Source organism: Herpailurus yagouaroundi, unplaced genomic scaffold (assembly GCF_014898765.1).
Source record: "Herpailurus yagouaroundi ecotype Mexico unplaced genomic scaffold, PumYag 205, whole genome shotgun sequence".
Lineage (NCBI taxonomy): Eukaryota > Metazoa > Chordata > Mammalia > Carnivora > Felidae > Herpailurus > Herpailurus yagouaroundi.
In genome coordinates, this window is record NW_024412436.1 from 14877719 (window position 1) to 14897067 (window position 19349).

Consider the following 19349-nt stretch of genomic DNA (forward strand, 5'->3'; position numbering starts at 1 on the left):
TTTGAGTAACCAAAAGATTTTGGAAACTATTTGCTGAAAATTCCACCTAGAAATTGTTCCCATTTACATCTGTGTAAATCATTTGTTCTTAACAGTTATGTTTAGATTACTTTTTTTTTTTTTTTTTTGGAAGAGAGAGAACGAGCAGGGGAGGGGCAGAGTGAGAGAGAGAATCCCAAGCAGGCTCTGCAGTGTCAGCCCAGAACCCCACTCAAGTCTTGAACTCTCAAACCATGAGATGATGGCCTGAAATCGAATCAGGTACTCAGTGAACTGAGCCACCCCAGTGCCTCTGGATTACTTATGAAAACTTCATTGACCTGGGGCACATAGTTAGTTTTCTGACCAGCCAGTTTTGTAACTGGTAACAGGAATGTATCTGTTAGCAAACCAGGTAGAATAACAGTTGCCTTATATTCAATGTTAGTTCAAAGACATGTCTATTCTAATTACACCAACAAACCGAAAGTAGCTTTTAGTCACCAAAGATTATCCTAGATCATGTGAACTTGGGGGAAAGAAAGTTCCAAACACCTGGGTTGGGTTTTGTATTTTTAAGAGTCTTAGGAATCCTTCCACAAAGCCTTTGGAAGGCTTTTCTTTCCGTCTGGGTACATAGTTTAGGGGACAAGGCCGGGAAAAAGTTCCTAAGCAGGCTCTGAATATCAGCTTCTACTTTAGCCAAGTACTAAAAAAATCTTTTTAAATATGCTGTCTGTTTTAGCTGGGACAAACAGCAAATGTTTCTGGCAATATCGAACCAGTCCTTGGACTTAAAGAGTCGTCACCAAATAGGGTGCAGAAAAATTTTTCTCTTTCTTTTTCTGCTGGATACACAGAGGTCTGGGAGGGCTGATTCGGGGGGAGCACGTTCACCCCCGGGCGGCTCTTGTTTGTTTCCAGGATCCCACGTGTAGTTTCCACGCAGGTGTGAGGACAGGGAGAGGCCCTGCACCTGCCAGACTTTGACAAGGTTTCCCACTAAGTATCCTCTCCGCTTGCCCCGGCTGTTCTGGGGGTGAGGCCGCGCCAGCCAGCGGGTCCCCCACAGCCTCAACCAGCTCGGGGATGGCCCGCGGGGCCCTCCTTACCGGGGAGATGGGGTGTCTGTGCTGGAGCTACTTAGGCCGATTTTGTTCACTCTTGTTCCAGAGTTCGTCCTTCAGAATCGGATCCGTGGCCTGTCATCCTGTTTCCTGCCTTCTATCAACCCATTAATCTTTGGAGTGAACGCAAGTGTAGAAACCTTCAAGGATCCTCCTTGGGTTTAGGAAATTATTTAGCTGGGACCTTGAATTTGGCAGTTGGCCGAGGATTGAGAGCTGCCCCAAGAGTATTGCCGTGGCTGTGGCCTTGGGTAGTCTTCTTTGGAAAGGCACCTATTTGATAGTCTCCTCAGAGTGAAAGGGGTTGAGGCTGAGGAGAACTAGAAGGAGGCGGGGAGCCAGTGATGTCTCACGGCCTCTCGTTCCTCATTTCGCTTTAGCATTTGCCATAGATCTTTCTTTGTAGCAATTTTGGAGTTTTGGAGCATTTTGGAGGCGTCTTCGTGCCAATTGAGACAAGTATCCCACTCTCTTTGGTTTCGGAACCCTTTTTTTTATTATTATTTTTTTAACGTTTATTTATTTTTGAGAGAGAGAGACAGAGCGTGAACAGGGGAGGGGCAGAGAGCGAGAGGGAGGCGCAGAATCCGAAGCGGGCTCCAGGCTCCGAGCTGTCCGCACAGAGCCCGACGTGGGGCTGGAACTCACGGACCGCGAGATCGTGACCTGAGCCGAAGCCGGATGCCCAACCGACTGAGCCACCCAGGTGCCCCTGGAGCCCTTGTTTTTAAGTGTATTTTTAAAACGATCTATCAGGGACGGGACACCTGGGTGGCTCACTCGGTTAAGTGGCCGACTTTGGCTCACATCATGATCTCACGGTTCCTGAGTTCCAGCCCCAAGTCAGGCTCTGTGCTGACAGCTCGGTGCCCGGAGCCTGTTTCGGATTCTGTCTCTCCCTCTTGCTCTGCCCCTCCCCTGTTCACACTCTGTTTCTCTTTCTTTCTCAAAAATAAATAAACATTTAAAAAAAAAATTTTTTTTTTTTTAAATGATCTATCAGGGGCGCTTGGCTGGCTCAGTCAGTGGAGCAGGCAACTCTTGATCTTGAGGTCATGAGTTCAAGCCCCACATTGGGCATAGAGCCTACCTTTAAAAAAAAAGTAATCAAGGGGCGCCTGGGTGGCTCAGTTGGTGAAACATCAGCCTTCAGCTCAGGTCCTGATCTCATGGTTTGTGAGTTTGAGTCCCACATCAGGCTCTCTGCTGTCCTCGAAGAGCCCACTTCAGATCTGTCCCCCTCTCTCTCTGCCCGTCCCCCACTTGTGCTCTCTCTCTCTCTCTCTAAAATAAATAAATAAATAAAAACCTCAAAAAAAAAAAAAACCCACTGTCTCACATCATGGGCCAAGAATTTAAAAAAATAAAAATAAATAAATAAATAAAAATTTAAAAAAAGTAATTGTATCTACTTGTAACACTCCTCATGGTGGCCGCTGTAATTTCCCAAAGGGCTGGCAGCAGTTGGTGGGATCCAAGCTGCAAGTGGAGTTTAACCCACATTTCTGTCTGGCCGTAGTTTTGAGCCTCCAACCTGACAATTCCAGACTCAGTTCTCAGGACATAAAAAGGCCTAGTAAGATTTTGCCATTTTTGCAGATATGTGCAGCTTCTGGGACTGTAGTTTCTAGACGTAAACTAAAAGCAAGTGTGCTGGATGGAGGTGGCCTACACCTGAGAGTTGGACGCTTAACCAACTGAGCCACCCAGGCGCCCCATCTCCAGTTTCTTCCATCGGCGTTTTACAGTTTGCAGAGTACTCGTCTCTCATCTCTTCGATGAGGTTTATTCCTAGGTATTCTGTTGTTTTTGGTGCAATTATAAATAGTGGTGTTTTCCTAATTTCTGTTTCTGCTACCTCATTATTGGTGTATAGAAATGCAACAGATTTCCATACATTAATTTTGTATCCTGTGACTTTTACTGAATCCAGGTATCAGTTTTAGCAATTCTTTGGTGGAGTCTTTCAGATTTTCTATAGAGTATAATGTGGTCTACAAATAGTGAAAGTTTGATTTCTTCCTTGCTGATTTGGATGCCTTTGAATTGTTTCTTGTCTGATTCTGAAGCTGAGACTTCCAGTACTCTGGTAAATAACAGTGGTGAGAGTGGACACCCCTTGTCTTGTTCCTGACCATAAGGGGAAAAAAGTCTGTCAGTTTTTCCCCATCAAGGGTGATGTTGGCTGTGAGTGTTTTATATACAGCATTTATGATATTGAGGTATGTTCCCTCTGTCCCTAGTTGTTGAGGGTTCTTATCATGAATGGACGTTGTGCTTCGTCAAATGCTTTTTCGGTGTCTGTTGAAAGGATCATATGGTTTTACCCTTTTTATCCATTGCTGGTGTAATGTATCATATTGATCTACAAAACCTTTTTAAAGTTTGTGTGTTTATTTTGAGAGAGAGAGAGAGAGAGAGAGAGAGCAGGGGAGGGGAAGAGAGAGGGGGAGACACAGAATCCCAAGCAGGCTCCAGGCTCTGAGCTGTCAGCACAGAGCCTGTCACGGGGCTCAGACTCAGGAACCACGAGATCATGACCTGAAGCGAAATCGAGAGTCGGATGCTTCATCCACTGAGCCACCCAGGCACCCCGGTTTGCGAGTGTTTTATTGAGAATTTTTGCGTCTATATTCATCAGGATATTGGCCTGTAGTTCTCTTTTGTGGTGTCTTTATCTGGCTTTGGTATCAGGATAATGCCGGCCTCATAGAATGAATTTGGAAATTTTCCATCCTTTTCTGTTTTTTAGAATACATAGGTACTAGTTTTTTTATTACCAAAATAAATAACAAAGATTTAGGAACTTCCAAAGCTTCATTCAGCTGCAGACTTGACCTGCAGAACTCAGATTTCTTAATTCCTGGGCCAAAGTTATTTCTTCTTTTTAGACCTCTTTAATGAAGTACAATACACATACAGAAAAGTGGACGTATCGTTCTATACCCACTGTAAGAGTCTTTGTAAACAAAGCCTCCAGATCAAGAACGAGAACATTTAGGGACACCTGGCCGGTTCAGTCAGTGGAACATGTGGCACTTGATCTCAAGGTTGTGGGTTCACCTCCCACGGGTGTAGGGACTACTTAAAAGTGAAGTCTTGGGGCACCTGGGTGGCTCCATCTGTTCATAATCTGACTTGATTTTAGCTCCGGTCATGGTCTCAAGGTTCATGCGATCGATCGCCACATTGGGCTCTGTGCTGACAGCGCAGAGCCTACTTGGGATTCTCTCTCCCCCTCTCTCTCTCTCTGCTCCTCCCCTGCTTGTGCGCTTTCTCTCCCTCCCCCTGCCTCTCAAAATAAATAAACATTAAAAAAAAATTTTTTTAGAAAAAAATAATCTTATTTTCGGAGGTATGAGCAAGACATTACCCAGGTCAAGTTCGTCTTGCAAATTAACATTTGTATGATGAGACTGGTTTCGTCTGCTCAGAGAATTTTTTAAAAATTAAATACAATCTTTTCCAAAAAGTACATGAACGTTAGCAATTACATCCATAGAGTGGTGTTGCCGGGGCCGGAGAGGGGGTACGGGGGAGGGTCAGTGGTTAGTGCGTCCGAAGTTTCATTTGGGGACGATGAAGACAGCTATAGACATGGATGGCTGCACAGTGCCACAGACGTACTCCCTACACTAAAAATGGTTAAAATGATCAATTTTGTTAAGTACATTTTACCACAGTAAGAGAAGAGGCGACCACCAGAGCCACAGAAGCTGTGCTCCCCCTGCTGCCACCACCTGTGCCCACGGTTAACCGACTAGATGGAAAACCTGTGCAATAGAAGAGATCATGCCGTCTGGCCGTCTAGTTTACACACAACTGGAGGGAAAGCAGAAAAAAGCACCAAGATGGTTTGCCTGAGGTCCCCTGGAGTTTATTCCCCGTGAGGACTTCCCGGATCAGAGTGCATCGAGCGGGAAACACCACTGTTTCTTGAACCTATGTTAGATGAGCATCTGTGTTTTATCAAATAATAGCAGCTCGCAGTTGTATAGCTTGTGAAATCCTTACGCAGGCCGAGCTGGGAAGAAGTGATAAGACACCGGACGTCTGCGTGCAGAGCCCGGCCGTCTGGCGGCAACCTCTGCTCTGGGCGCCTGCCGCGTTGATACCTAATACTCACCTTGAGGCTGAGTGGCGTGTTTACTCACTTATTTCCTGTGTGTTCTAACATAGCGTTTGCTACAACGGAAAGACCGCCTGCAGTGTATGTAAGTTGTGAGTCAGGATAGTAAAGCAGATACCTACCCTCTGACCAGGTCATACATCTTAACTCACTAGAAACTGTTTAGTTTGCCTCTGCGGTTTCAGTCACTGAAATGTCACCAAATCCGCAGTGTGCGCACGCAAGGTGCCGTGGGGCGTATTGTGACGCTCGTCCTCTCCGGCTTCCCTCGGTGTGTAAGCCAGAGGGGCCTTGGCACCAAAGTCTGGATCGAGGTTCAGATAAGGCCTCCGGAAGCAACACGCGGAGCCCAAAGGGCTGTGTCGTCGTCCCTGGTCAAGTTCTGAGCCGCTCCGCCTTCCCGGCCGGTCCCGCGTCACAGCGGAGCACTGCCCGAGTGTCCACCACGTGTAACCTGCCAAGGGGAGGTGTTCCTCCCCTCTGGACAGCTTCGGGGGGCGGGTTTTGTTCCTGCTGTGGCTGCACGCTTTCTTTGGACGTCATAGGCATCAGTCGTTTGCTTTTGCTTCGTCTGTGTTGGCATCTGCTTCTTAACCTTCTTCTCGAAACTGAAATTTTTTAAATTCTTCCCAAACTGGTCAGTGATACTCGTTTAGTCCAGCGGCCGTGACTATTTACTAAGAGCCTAGAATGTGGAAAGGTACTGCTCTCGAAAGCCTCACTGGAAGCTGGTGTTTTCTCTCTTAGAACGGCACCAAACCCCCACTGGCCGCAGATGTCAGTTTGGAAGCCCTTGCTGGGGACCTTCGCTGTGACTGCTATTCGTGAGTACCCGGGTCTCGGGCCCGTTATGTCTCCCAGGCTCCGTTTCCTCAGGCGCGAAATGAGGCAGAGTGGTCTTGCGGGGAGCACGGAGTCAGGGGTGAAACCCCTCTGTCGGCCTCTTCCTTCTTAGTGAAGGGACCACCCATTTTGAGGCCCCGAGGAACCCCGAGGTGCAGGGGTTGTCCGGATGACAGGACGTGATCAGAGCACTGTGGTGACAGCGTGTGAACGTCCCTCCCACCCTGTAAGGAGAGTGTCTCCACCTCACCCCAGCCCTCTTGGGAAGTTACTGTTAACGGGGCAAAGGCTTAAGTGAGTAGTTTACAGCTTCAAGCGCTAAAATCTGAAAAGATGTTCCGTTCACAGCAAAGGCCGTGTCACAGCAGAGCTAAGCCCGGGCCACATCCTTGGGTTACACAGCGTAGGGTGTGCATTATAAAGGGTCAGGGTTAACGTTGAACGGTGTGTGCTTAGGGTTTATGCTCCTGTAATCGCTTTGAGAGACCAATGATTCTAGGCTTCAGCTACTCGTTTGTGATAAAGACGCCTCCACACCTGTGTAAGGGGTTTCAGTGTTAAGGAGAGCAGTGAACACCCAAGTGTGTGTGTAATTATTAAATAGCATTGTAAACCAGCACCTAACCGCGGAAACATTGGATTCACTTCACAATGTAAGCTGTGTGGGCATTTAAATTTTATATATTAGCGGGGTTATCAACTTCAGACGTTAAATAGGTTTAATGGCTAGAAGTGAGGTATCTCCCCCAGATTCACACTCTTTCCCGAAGGGCTGCAGGAATTCTGTTTAAGATGTGATGTGGTGAAGCACCAGTCAGCACCAGCATTTTCCGCTGAACTCAGGAACCATGTTGACACGGCATATTATTTATTGCCCAGAATAATTATGTGAAGGCTTGCTGGTTTTCCTGTTTTAGCCCCTTTATGATAGGTCCACTCAGCTCAGGCTTGAATCAAGGGTATTAAAGACTTTCTAGCCTTTGTGTTTCCCTATTTTGAACTAGGTGCCATAAATGACTTGTTATCTGAGCTTACTCGAGATGTCAGGTAGCGAGCGTGTGGGCGGTCAGCTTGTCGGCAGCCTAGGCCTTGGGAATGAAGATTTTACGACAAATGTGTCAGTTTCTTTCTCTTGACTTGGCGATTCACTTTTTGCATTAACAGTATCTATTGCTATTAGCATTGGAGTAGTTACGATTCATTGCTTTATTTGCATCGTAATTACCTTTCTTCTAAAAGTTAGAAATATTTTAAGTAAAAGTGAGAAGCTCTTTCCTACTGACCATCATCTGTTTACCCCACCTTTATCGGTTGGTTTCTTTCCTAATTGTGTAATATGTGACTGAAAATTGCTGTCAGACTTCTTTCTGTTCTTTGCAGTGTCTAAGAATAAATCAGTGAGTATGGTTATGTTTTTGCAGGGGTGCGGACCTCTCTGCTTTGGTACGAGAAGCTTCTGTCTGTGCTCTGAGACAGGAAATGGCAGAACCAAAGAGTGGGAGCAAGAAAGGTACCGTTCATTCCAGAATTTCTCAATTCCACTTACTTAGCACTCCGTATCGCTTAAAGCCACTACTGACCCGGAAAGTGACCCTGTCATAGCAGCTCTTATCTGTGATGTTAGCACTGATGTTCTGCTGCGGCCTGTCCAGGAGCCCACACCTCGCCTGGTTTCTGCCACATTTGCCTGGTCGCCTACAATTCGTGGCCGCGCTCTCCCGAGGCCCACGGACCCTCACACGCACCTCCCTGTCCTCTCAGCCTGCACTTCATCCGCAGGTCAAGTCCATATTGATCTTTTGTTCCGTGCATTTCCAAAACTTGTCTTTTTTTATTCCTACTGATTTTCTCTTTCTTCTCCTCCCTTCTTTCCTCTGGCTACCGAGAGTCTCCGAACTAACTTTTGTTCCTCGTCACCCAGCATCTGTGTGGGTCACATTCATCAGCACCCACCACCCACTCCATAATTTTTGTCGTTTAATTGTCGGATTCAGGCATCTGAACTTCTTTTATCATAAGCTGTTTCAAATTCCTCTCGGAAGTAAGTGATGTAACTTGCAAAATTAGGGTATCTTGAGAGGAACGACATGTGAGCGTGCTGCCTGAGAGCCGAGTCTGACAGCGTTTAAGGATTTCTCGCTGGAAATCTACAGGCCTCTCTCCACATATTGGCCGCTACTACTAATAATGCTGTTTGGACGTGACTTGGTGATTGTTCAGCACATTCTGATGCCCCTGCCCTGCTGCACTTAGCATTTCTAGTTCCCTGTCCTCCAGGGACTCTGAACGGGTCTCTTGCTGACTGATGCCTTCGACTACACATTTTGTTTTCGGCTCAGGTCACAATCTCGTGGTCGTGGGATTGAGCCCTGCATTGGGCTCTGCACTGGACATGGAACCTGCTTGGGATTTTCTGTCTGCCTCTGCCCCTCTCTCTCGCTTACTCATCTCTCTCTAAAATAAAATTTTTTTAATTATTTTTTTTAAGTTTATTTTGAGAGAGAGAGAGACGGTGTGAGCAGGGGAGAGGCAGAAGGGGAGAGAGAAAGAATCCCAAGCAGACTCCACATTGCCAGCGCAGAACCAAACATGGGGCTCAAACTCATGAAACCATGAGATCATGACGTGAGCCAAAACCAGGAGTTGGACATTCAATTGCCTGAGCCACCCAGGCGCCCCCTAAAATAAAATTGTAAAAAAATTTTAAAAAGAATCGGAGCTCCTTGTAACCCATTGTTGTGTTATTATCTTTGTACATTATATATATATTATAATTCCATAACATCTAATTACACGTATGGGCTCTTTTTGTTTGTTTTGAGATAGAGAGCTGGAGTTGGGGACAGGGGGAGAGAGAGAGAGAATCCCAGACAGACTCTGCACTATGAGTGCAGAGCCCATTGCAGGGCTTGAATTCACAAACTATGAGATCATGACCTAAGCCAGAGTCAGATGCTTAACTGACTGAGACGCCCAGGTGCTCCATGGACTCGTAACTACCATGGAATAATACTGTCTGTTCCTAGTTAAATTATTGGAATTTATCTTAAAAAAGAACAGTTCCGGGGGTGCCTGGGTGGCTCAGTTGGTTAAGCATCTGACTTCGGCTCAGGTCATGATCTCACGGTTCATGAGTTCAAGCCCCACGTCAGGTTCTGTGCTGACAGCTCAGAGCCTGGAGCCTGTTTCAGATTTCGTGTCTTCCTCACTCTCTGCCCCTCCCCCACTCGCACGCTGTCTCTCTCAAAAAAATGAATAAACACCAAGAAAAAAATTTTTTTAAAGAACAGTTCTAGTTATTCTTCATTAAATATCACCATTCAGGGGTAAACAGTGTTAAAGGAGGGCCCCCCACAGGGTATGTGATGTCTCTTCGAGGTATCCTGCAGTAAAATCTGATGAGCACAAGGTAGGAGAAATGGTGAGACGTTGGTCAAAGGGTACAGACTTCCTGCTGGAAGATGAGCAGGTTCTGGGGAGCAGATGTATTGCGTGATGACTACAATTAGCAATATGGATTATGTATTTGAAAGATGTTAAGCCAGTAAATCTTCAAAGTTATTACCACACATACACAAAGTGATTGTGTGAGGGGAGGGAGGTGTTAACTAACCTTGTGGTGGTGGGCACTTTCCCACATGTAGGTGCGTGTATCGGACCATCACACGGCGCACCTTAAACTTACGTGTGTTAGATGTTAATAATAGCTCGGTAAACAGTGGGGGGCGGGTAATGAAATCACGGACTTTTGTTTTTTTCAAAGTGTAAGAATCTCTAATTAAAGGTGAGCAAAGTACTTTTGTATAGAATTTGTCCCAAAATAAACTGTTTTGATTGCCTCGATAGACACCGATATAAAGCTTAAGCACTTGTGTGTAAGATTAAATATGGTCAGGTGTGTGTAAATTAAATGAAAATGAGAAAATGTCCAGAAAATGTGACAAGCAGACTGTTTCAGGCTTGAATCATTCTGAAAAAAAGCAGAAGCAATGTGATCGCTCATTTCCCCACATTCCCTTGACCGATGGGAAGTGAGCACACTGTACCCACCCGTGTGTCTGTGCGTCTGCCCCACAGGTGAGCTCAAGGTCAGTCAGAAGCACTTTGAAGAAGCTTTCAAGAAAGTAAAATCATCTATATCAAAAAAGGTAAGAAATGCTCTCAAAATGTGCACAGAAAAGAGACTGGAATCAAGACCGGTAGCTCATGACAAGGAGAATAATTGCCTTTGTGAGAACATTCTTGAGAGATTGTAGTTTTTTGTATTTCTTGGAAGACTGAAGCCAGAGGGAATGACCCCTCGTGTCTGTCTCCACCCTCTTGGGATTTCTAATCAGTCTGGTTCACCAGTTATCTGAGCTTCTCCACCCTTGCAGGCAGCCTTTTATCTGCCTGGAGCCAGACTCGCCCTGGTGTCCAGGCCGGTGCAAATGTCCTTGCGGAAGGCTGGCGAAGGGCTAAAGGAAATGGCTGACATTTCTTTACATAAAACACCAGATTTTGTGTGTTTGCCTCTTACTGTGCCAAGGTGACCCGTCTGTAGTAACTCGGGTGGCTGCGGTGACTCAGGGCCAACCCTAGGAAGCCTCTATCTTGGGTTCCGTCATCATTGGTCTGATTCACTTTCATGTCTTTTATGTCCTTTTAACGAGTGTTGTATGCCTTAGCCATGAGACCTGCTTATTGCTGGACTCAAACTTCCTTTAAATCATTAGCCATTTATTACCCTAGGCCTGGTGTTTCCCACTGTACTGATCGAAAATGGGGAGTCAAAGTCCTAGCGGTTACAGGTGATGGGCTGCCCTGTCCCAGAGCCTCCGGGCTTGTTCTGAACATTCTCGGTGAGGTGGCCACCTTCCCACGTGTAGTTATTCTGTAAAGATTTCATTGTTAAGTGATGGCTACACCCATCGTGGAGCTCAAATTTGCAACCCCGAGACCAAGAGTCGCACGTCCTAGCGACTGAGCCCGCCAGGAGCCCCCAGCCTTACCACTGTTAACTACAACAACCGGTTCATTGGTGTGGGCCGGTGGGATCTTTTAGGCATGTGACTGACTGCTTTTCCGGCTGCAGTCAAGCGAGAGTCCGCTGCACCGGGACTGAGTCCTCCCCGTCTGTGGAGAAACAACCGTCTGCCTTCCCCTCCCGGGCGTTTTGTCGACCACGGGGATGTGTGCTCGTTCCCCTGAGCATCTTCTTGTAAAACACTGTCTTCTTGGGGGCGCCTGGGTGGCTCAGTCAGTTAAGCGTCCCGACTTTCAGCTCAGGTCACGATCTCGCGGTCTGTGAGTTCCAGCCCCGCGTCGGGCTCTGGGCTGATGGCTCAGAGCCTGGAGCCTGCTTCCGATTCTGTGTCTCCCTCTCTCTGCCCCTCCCCCATTCATGCTCTGTCTCTCTCTGTCCCAAAAATAAATAAACGTTGAAAAAAAAAATTAAAAATAAATAAATAAACGTTAAAAAAAATAAAAAATAAAAAAAACACTGTCTTCTCGATTAAAACTGGGGACAGTTTGACAGTTCATAGTCCTGGGGCTTTTCCTGCTAATCAACAAGAGACTAGTGATGTAAGCCCCCAAAGATTTCGTCAGCAAAAGATTGTTTCGGCTGAAATGATTTCTCACCTGCAGTGGGAGTCTGGGGCCTTTCCAGCGGTTAGATGTGGACGTGGCCCCACATTTGCCGTTCCTTCTAGCCTCCCTCTTTTCAGTTGAAATGTAGTTGACGCGCAGTGGAGCAGAGCACAGTCCTGCCACATGCGACAGCTGTGGCCAGCGCCAGGACCCTCCGTGCCCGCAGGAGGTCCTGGGGCGTCCGTGGAGGCCGGTGTTCTGGGCGACCCCAGGCCTGACCCGTCTTCCCGCTCTGACTTCTTCCCTCTGAGGACTTGGCACACGTGGAGCTGTGTGGCGCACTCGGCGCGTCCAGCTTCTTTGCTCAGCGTGATGTCTCTGAGGTGCACGGTGTTGTGCGTCTGGAGTTTGGTCCTTCCTCCCGCAGAGCGGTTTCCCAGGGTAAGAATGTACCACAGTGTCTCGTCCTTTCTCCTGCTGGGGGACGCTCAGCCGTTTCCGGGGTCTGGCTTTTATGAATAAAGGTCCCTTGAACGTGTGTGAGATAGAGCAAGGGAGAGAGGGGGGACGGGTCTTCACTTCTCGTGGTAAGCACCCAGACGGGCCTGGCTGGGTCTCGCACGCGGGCTGCTCCACCCGTGCTTGGTGAGGGCTTCTGCTTCTCCACGGGCTCACGAACACCAGAGTGTGACTGTCCTTTAATGTCAGCCGTCCGAGGGACGTGAACCAGTGTCCCATGTAGTTTAAGGGGGCATTTCCCGGACAACCGGGAAGGTGAGCATATTCTCACATGCTTGCCGGTCAGTTGGATTTCTTGTTTCCTGTCCTTGTGCTTTGCCCCTAAAAACTTGAGTTGTTTCTCTCCTTATTATAAGTGTTTGTACAAATTCTTACCTTAGTCTGGATTGAAGGCTTTTATCAGATGGGCACACAGAGGATAACTTTCTAAAGAGCAGGAGCTTTTATTATTTTTTTATATAAAATTTTGTTTAACATTTATTTATTTTTGGAAGACAGAGCAGGAGCAGGGGAGGGGCAGAGAGAAGGAGACACAGAATCCGAAGCAGGCTCCGGGCTCTGAGCTGTCAGCACAGATCCCGACGCGGGGCTTGAACCACGGAATGAGAGATCGTGACCTGAGCCAAAATCATGCAGGAGCTTTTAATTTAGATGAAGGCTGACGTATTATGTGTTCTGTCATAAGAAGTCTGGGCTATTTCAAGTTTGCAAAGATTCTCTCCTTAGTTTTTTTCTAGACGCGTAATAGGTTTAGCCTTTACGTTTAGGCCTGTGATCCATTTCAAATTACTGTTTTAGTTTGATGCGACTTAGGGGTCATGGTTATGTTTTTCCATGCAGCTGCCTACTGACTCTGACCTGACTGTGGGAAAAACTTTCCTACTGAATTACCGCACCATCTGTTTGAAAACCCATTGACTGTAAATGCAAGAATCTCTTTCTGTGCTGTTCCATTGGTCTTTACGTCTGACTTTATGCTGCTGTATCTTTCTTACCAGTCTTGACTATTATAGATATATAAGTCTCAAAATCGGGTAGTATAAATTCTCCAAATCTGTCCCTTTTCCCCCCCAAAATTGTTTTGTTTATTTTAGGCCCTTTGCGTTTCCATATAAAGTTTATAATCAGCTAATCGCTTCCTGAAAAAGAAGCTTGTTGGGATTTTGAATGAGACTGAATCTGTATATCAGCTGTGAGAGCAGAAGTTAAAAATTAATAAACTTAGTACATCTGTCCATTTATTTAGATTCATTTAATTTCTCAGAGTTTATTCATTTTTTAATTCATTTCACTTATTAGATCCACCTGATTTATTCAGTAATGTTGTGAGTTTTGGTGGAAATATCTTACACATCTTTCATCAACTGCATTCCCAAATAACTTCTACTTTTTTATGTTGTTTGTCAATGTTTTTCATTTTGTTTTCTAATCGTTTTTATATATTGACCTTGGCTGGTTCATTTGTCATTCTCTTACTTGTTTTGCCTCCAAAAAGATCAATTTTCTAGATTAAATTTCTGCTGTAATTTTGAAGTTTCCATGTTTGTTGCTCAAGCGATTATATTACTAATAGCCACAAATGTGTGATCCAAAGCTCGATAATTGCTTGACCTGATTCCTAAATTTGCCCGTGTTTTTTATGATAATTAAGGATTAAGTCTGCTTTACCACCTTTGTATAATACTTTTGCTGGTGAATTTGAAACCAGTGTATATTATGTTTATTGGAGGGGTCTCCGTTCCTTCTTTTTTCTTGGTCTTCTCAGTTCTGGGTGGTGGCGAAGAACGTCTTCCTTCTGGTTAAGGACAGTTCCATTGAAATTCGAGGCACAGGCAGAGTCACACAATCCATTTCAGAAGCCAAACCGAAAGGAAATAAAATCAAACCAAAAGAAAGGTTTGGCATTGGTGGTGATGCTTTTCTGGATGTGAACCTGAGTGGCCCATTTTTAAGCCACCTCTTTCTGCTTTTAATATTAGGGCTCTTTTGGTTGTAAATGATGGAAACCCAATCCAGCTAAGATAAGTGGGGGAAACAGAACTCGTCCACATAGCAAGGGTCGTGAGAGCACGGTTGGCATTGGGCACGCTGGCTGTGGAACCTCGTTACGGGTTTCCTGGGGGAAGCTGGTTGCCTGCAGCCCCAGACACCCCCCAGCAAGAGAATTCCCTGCCGGCTCTGGTGGGAGAGTGTCCGGGGAGTCTGCGGTCGGCCCAGCCCAGTTTAGGACCCCACGCCAGAACCAACCAGTGTGGCCAGTTAGGAAGTTAGATACTCTGGCCAGGCTGGGTTGTGAGGGCCACAGAGTTTTTATAAAGGTCATGACTTCAAGACCTAGAATGAAAATCTGTAGATAGGATTCTGGTACTCAAGTTAATTGACTTGTTAGTGGCCGGGTTGGGATTTTGAGTCATCTTTTCACGCTGAAAAAGAATCACCAGATTTTGTTAAATGCAAAAGGAACGCATCACGTTTTAGCCCGAAGACGTACTTACAGAGGTGGCAATCGCTTCGAGACGCGTTAACACTGAATAAATGGTCAGGAGACATCCAGGAAGAAAGGTGTGCCCGTACTGTCCCCAAATCTGCGGGGCCAGTCATTCTAGTCCGGAAATATCCAGCACGTTCTTAAGCCGGGTGCACCTGCCTGCCAGCTGGCGCCGTTTCTTACCTTAGAGCGCTTTCCTCCCTGGCACCACATGATTCTTCATTTGGAGTTGGGCAGTGACAGCACGTCAGGTGGACTCCGTGTCCGCACTTAATTGGCGGACATAGTTCGGAGGCCAAACGTAGCGGTGTGTCGCCCGACCCAGGAAACCCTCGGTAACTGGCTGAGGGTGGGTGGTGACGGCAGTGAGCAGACCTTCCCTTTCCCCATCCCTGCTTGTCCTCGCTCCCTCCTCCAAAGATCCCTGCCCGGGCCACCAGGTCCTGTTTGGTGCTGAGAGGACCTAACGGGTCGTCACCCTATGAGGACGGACACCCGACCAGACGGCCGTCCGCCAGCCGCGTCTCAGAATTCAGAGCCCTGTGTCTAGGCTGTGTCGCTTCATGGGCCAGCACAGCATAACCGCCGTGCAGGTTTCACTGCTCACCAGAGACCGGAGACCCAGTTAGCCGTTGATAAGTGTTGAGGCCTTGAGGTCATTTCCCCAGATATTTATTGCCTCAGAGGAGAGTCTTTTTACTCTGCTTGGGAAGGAAACCCCACTCAAACATACGGTCTGATTTTCTTTCTTTCCTCTAGGAAAGCCACACCACGAAACTGCTTATTAGCTCATCGAAGTCGTGGCCGTGGCTCTTTGATTCTCTTCTTCACACTCAGGAGTACATGGGTCACTCATTTCCCTGATTATTTCTACCGCACTGACACTTGAGAGAAAAACGTTTCAAGTCAGAGTCCCTTCTCCCCTAGCTGTGTTTTAACAGCTTGCCTGAGATCCAGATTTCAGCCTTGATCGCGAAGCTCTGCACGTGCGCAGGCCCTGTGCTGGGCTCGCAGACGCAGAAGTTGCAGAAGACGGGGCCCCTGTGCACAGAACACGGACTAACCTGGCCCCTTAGTTCCATCCACGTCGCAGGTGCTTCGCGTGCAGCCTTTGCTTAAAGGGTCTCGGCCGCATGACAAAGGCGGTGTGAGTGATTTTATTAAAAACACTTCTGAACCTATCATTCCAGACCTTGTAGAATTTTTTTATTCTCTTAGGAACATCCGTGGAAGGCTACATGTATGGGCTGGTGAGACTCTGTACTGTTTTATTCTGTTTAATATTTGTGGTGATCATAAATTTTTAAACTTTAAATATTTGATTTCTGGAAAACTTGGTGAATAAGAAGCTACAGCTTCTCTTTTGGAGGTAGGCATAGTATGAATTTTGAATAAATACTAAATAAAGCAGATGACCAAACTGATTTTTAATTTGTTTGATCTTTTAAAAAGGAGGCATAACATCAGGGTGAAGGCAGCCCCCTCCTTGTTTGGCAGATTAACTGGCCCTCGTGAGACAGCTACTTAGGAAACGGGTGACAGCTGCTGGTAGGGAGAGACTGGTGGGGGTGGGGGAGGGGGACAGGGGTGTAAAAGTTCACCTTTTCTCCTCTTTGAACTTTGAACCTTGAGAATGCACCACCTATTCAAAAGAATTCAAAATTGACAAAATAGTAATTTAAAAGTTCTGGAAGACCAAAATAATAGTAGTTACCTCTGGAAATGAGTTTTTTGTTTTTTTGGTTTTTTTTTTTTTTTTTTTGCTGATCTATATTTTCTAATATTTCTCCAATAAATCATGTTTTAGAATTTTAAAATTATTTTACTGCAGAAAAAGGAATTGTTTTAACCTGGTTATAAACAAAGCATGCTTAAAATGTCTTTTTACTGTTTATGATTTAGCAGTGATATTGGTATACAAGGACCCTTTCTTTATCCTATTTCAAAGTTAATTGGGCATTTCACTAATACCTACTCTATGTTTACCTTTGAAACCGTTTGAGAGGTACTTGGAAAAATGAGTCAAGTAAGTACATAGACTATTTTTTTCAAATCCGCCTCTCAAACCGGGGTAAACACTGAGTACAGTCCAGGAAATGGGTTTCCTTCTTGAGTGGAAAATCCGCCCTGCCCTCTGTTTCAGGGCTCTGAGTCGTTGCCTAGAGAGAACATCCGTTCTGCCTTTATCTGACTCAGGGCTGTCCTCAGAAAAAGGTAATGGTTGTAAACTCACTCGTAAAAGGTCAGCAACCTCATACGTGCTGAAGAGCCTGCCGTGCGTGGCTGCTGCCGTGCGTGGCTGCTACGTGCCGAGCGTAGCTGCATTTCTGCGCACCTCTCAGCAGCCCTGTCCTCGTGCCTGCCGGAAGCCGGGACGTCCATGTCCCTTTGGCAGAGGTTCCCCAAGCAGGCCGGCAGACACGTCAGTGCTGAGGCCATTTGTTACTGTTTGAAACCATTTCAGTGGCCCTACTCTTTGGTCTTTGTTTTCATTTTTGCTCGTTTTGTTTTGGGGACCAAACCAGAACGATTCAAAGAGCATGTGGAAAACCAAGCAAACTGGAACAGTTGGGGAAACTGCAGAACGGACAAGCTGGGGGCGGGGCCTAAAAAACACAAGCCTCAGTGATTAGAACATTGTGATAATGGCACCGGAACTGATCGTAGTATACAGTACATAACCGTGTCCCCCACACCAGTGATGGAAACACGGTGATCGATGTCGGGGCAGCTGGGAAGCCGTCTCCAGAAGTTCAAGTCGGACTCGCATGTCACACTGCGGGTGGGGGACGGGGGCGGGGGGCGGCGGGAGAGTTTAAAAGTAAAATCTGAAACCATCAAAGTAGGAGGAGACCAGAGATTTGTCTGGAAGTTCAAGCGGGGCGTGCCTTGTTTCCTCTCAGCGCGAAACCCGGCAACATAAATGAAAGACTCAGAATCTGACACACGAGGATAAAAATTTCTGCGCGAAGAAACTCGTCAAAAGACAAATGACCAAATAAGGAAAATATCTGCAGTTAATGTCACCAAGGGTGAATCAGAACGACCAGAAATTGATGAGGAAAAGACCGACACAGAAAATGTTGGAAAAGAGGCTCTAGGTGAAGAACAGGGACAGACCCTTCACGGAAAAGCCAACGGGCTGGTCAAACGGAAAACTCCTCACCTTACCGATAATGGAAGAAAAGCAACTAAGATGCTAGTCTTTGCCTGGCAGCAGGCAAAGGTCTCCGAACCTGGTGATGCCTGTTGGCCGGGATACGAGGAGATGGGGGGGCACAGCCCTTTCCCGGGACCGAACCGGATTCCCGCTGCGGCTGGCCCGGCGGCTCTGGGAACGTCCCCTGGAAGCACTCACGACAGCGGAGCGGACTCGACGGTGGCTCGGCTGTGAGGCTCTGACGGGTCAACTCGGAAGAGAGGAGTGTCTTCTAAACGTGCCGTCGGGAAGCAGGGGTCCTGTGTGCTCTGCCGCCGCTTCAGTCAAACACGAGGGAAACGCAGCGGCGTCCGTGCTCGTGTCACAGAAGGAAGACCTAACAGCGTCGACGGGAGGGGCTTCGTTCACTCTGCGACTGCGTCGGGTCCTCGAACCTCGCGAGCACCTCGCGCATCCGAAAGAAGAACGACATCGGATTTTAAAAACAGGTGTTCGAGGGCTCGAAACACAAGCACGCCCTGCCTCGGCCTAAACAAGCAGCGGGCGAGCCGCTTCCCCAGACCTTAGATGCGTGTGTGGCCCCGGCGAGACCCCGCGGCGCATCCCCCTGAAGGCAGCCCCCCCCCCCACCCCGGTGGAGCTGCCCCGGCAGCTTCCTGCAGGTGCTTGTCCCCTTCCCGGCCATGCTCAGAACACTTTAGAATCCGGCTTTCTTTGCTGCGTGGATGGAGCCGTAAGCAGCTCGTCACCCGACTTTTACGGCGACCCTCTGTCCCCGTGGAAGGGGGGCACGTGGGGCGGGCCGCGCGCCGAGCAGGCGGCTCCTTCCTCGGCCCGGAGACTGGGCGTCCTCGCACGGTGTCCCCGCACCTGTCTGGTCTTCGCCCCTCTTCTCGCAGCGGCGACACCGGTCGTGCTGGCTTAGAGCCCGTCCCGGGGGCTTCGATTGAACGTAATCGCCTCCCTAAAGATCTTTTCTCCAGTCACGGTCACGTGAGGCCCTGGGGGGCTGGGATGTCCGCATACGCGTTTCGGGGGCACGGCTCAGCCCACCTCACGCTCACCAGCTCTGTGTCTTGTCCCCTGTTCTCAGGACCAGGTGATGTACGAAGCCCTGCAGCGGTCCCTCAGCCGGTGACCCCCCTTCCGACCTGACGCGGATGGCGGCCCGTTCCGAGCCGAAGACGCTTCCCATCCACCAGCCGCGCGTGGGAACACCCTCCCCTCTCTTTAAGTAAAACACGTTTAACTGCTGAAACAAAATCACATAACTTTTTTTAAATAAAACGTTTATTTTGAACCGTTCTCAACTGTGCTGCGGAGAAGTTGCAATCACAGCAAAAAGAGCTTTTCTCCCGTGAGCCGTCTGAGGTACGTTGCCAACCTGAGGCCGCGTCACCCCCAGATACTTTGTTTCCTGCCGCCAGGACACCCCCACAACCGAGAAAGCAGCCGTGGGACCCGCTGTCCCGTGGCCTCAGGCCCCTTCCAGATCTCCAGCTGCCCCAGCTGTGCCCTCCTGTGGAAGGTGCT

The 19349-nt window shown here is 47.7% G+C and overlaps 1 protein-coding gene across 4 annotated transcripts in view; it reads left to right on the top strand.

Annotated features, from left to right (window-relative positions):
- NVL (nuclear VCP like) overlaps nt 1-19121 on the top strand; it is a 91573-nt gene extending 72452 nt beyond the window's left edge. For all 4 annotated transcript variants that reach the window (XM_040451958.1, XM_040451957.1, XM_040451956.1 and 1 more), the window contains 4 exons: nt 5983-6059; nt 7500-7588; nt 10156-10226; nt 18910-19121. In XM_040451958.1, the coding sequence (XP_040307892.1) occupies nt 5983-6059; nt 7500-7588; nt 10156-10226; nt 18910-18954 (282 nt within the window). In that variant the 3' untranslated portion in view covers nt 18955-19121. The remainder of the gene's footprint in view (nt 1-5982; nt 6060-7499; nt 7589-10155; nt 10227-18909) is intronic.
- Nucleotides 19122-19349: the final 228 nt, after the last annotated feature.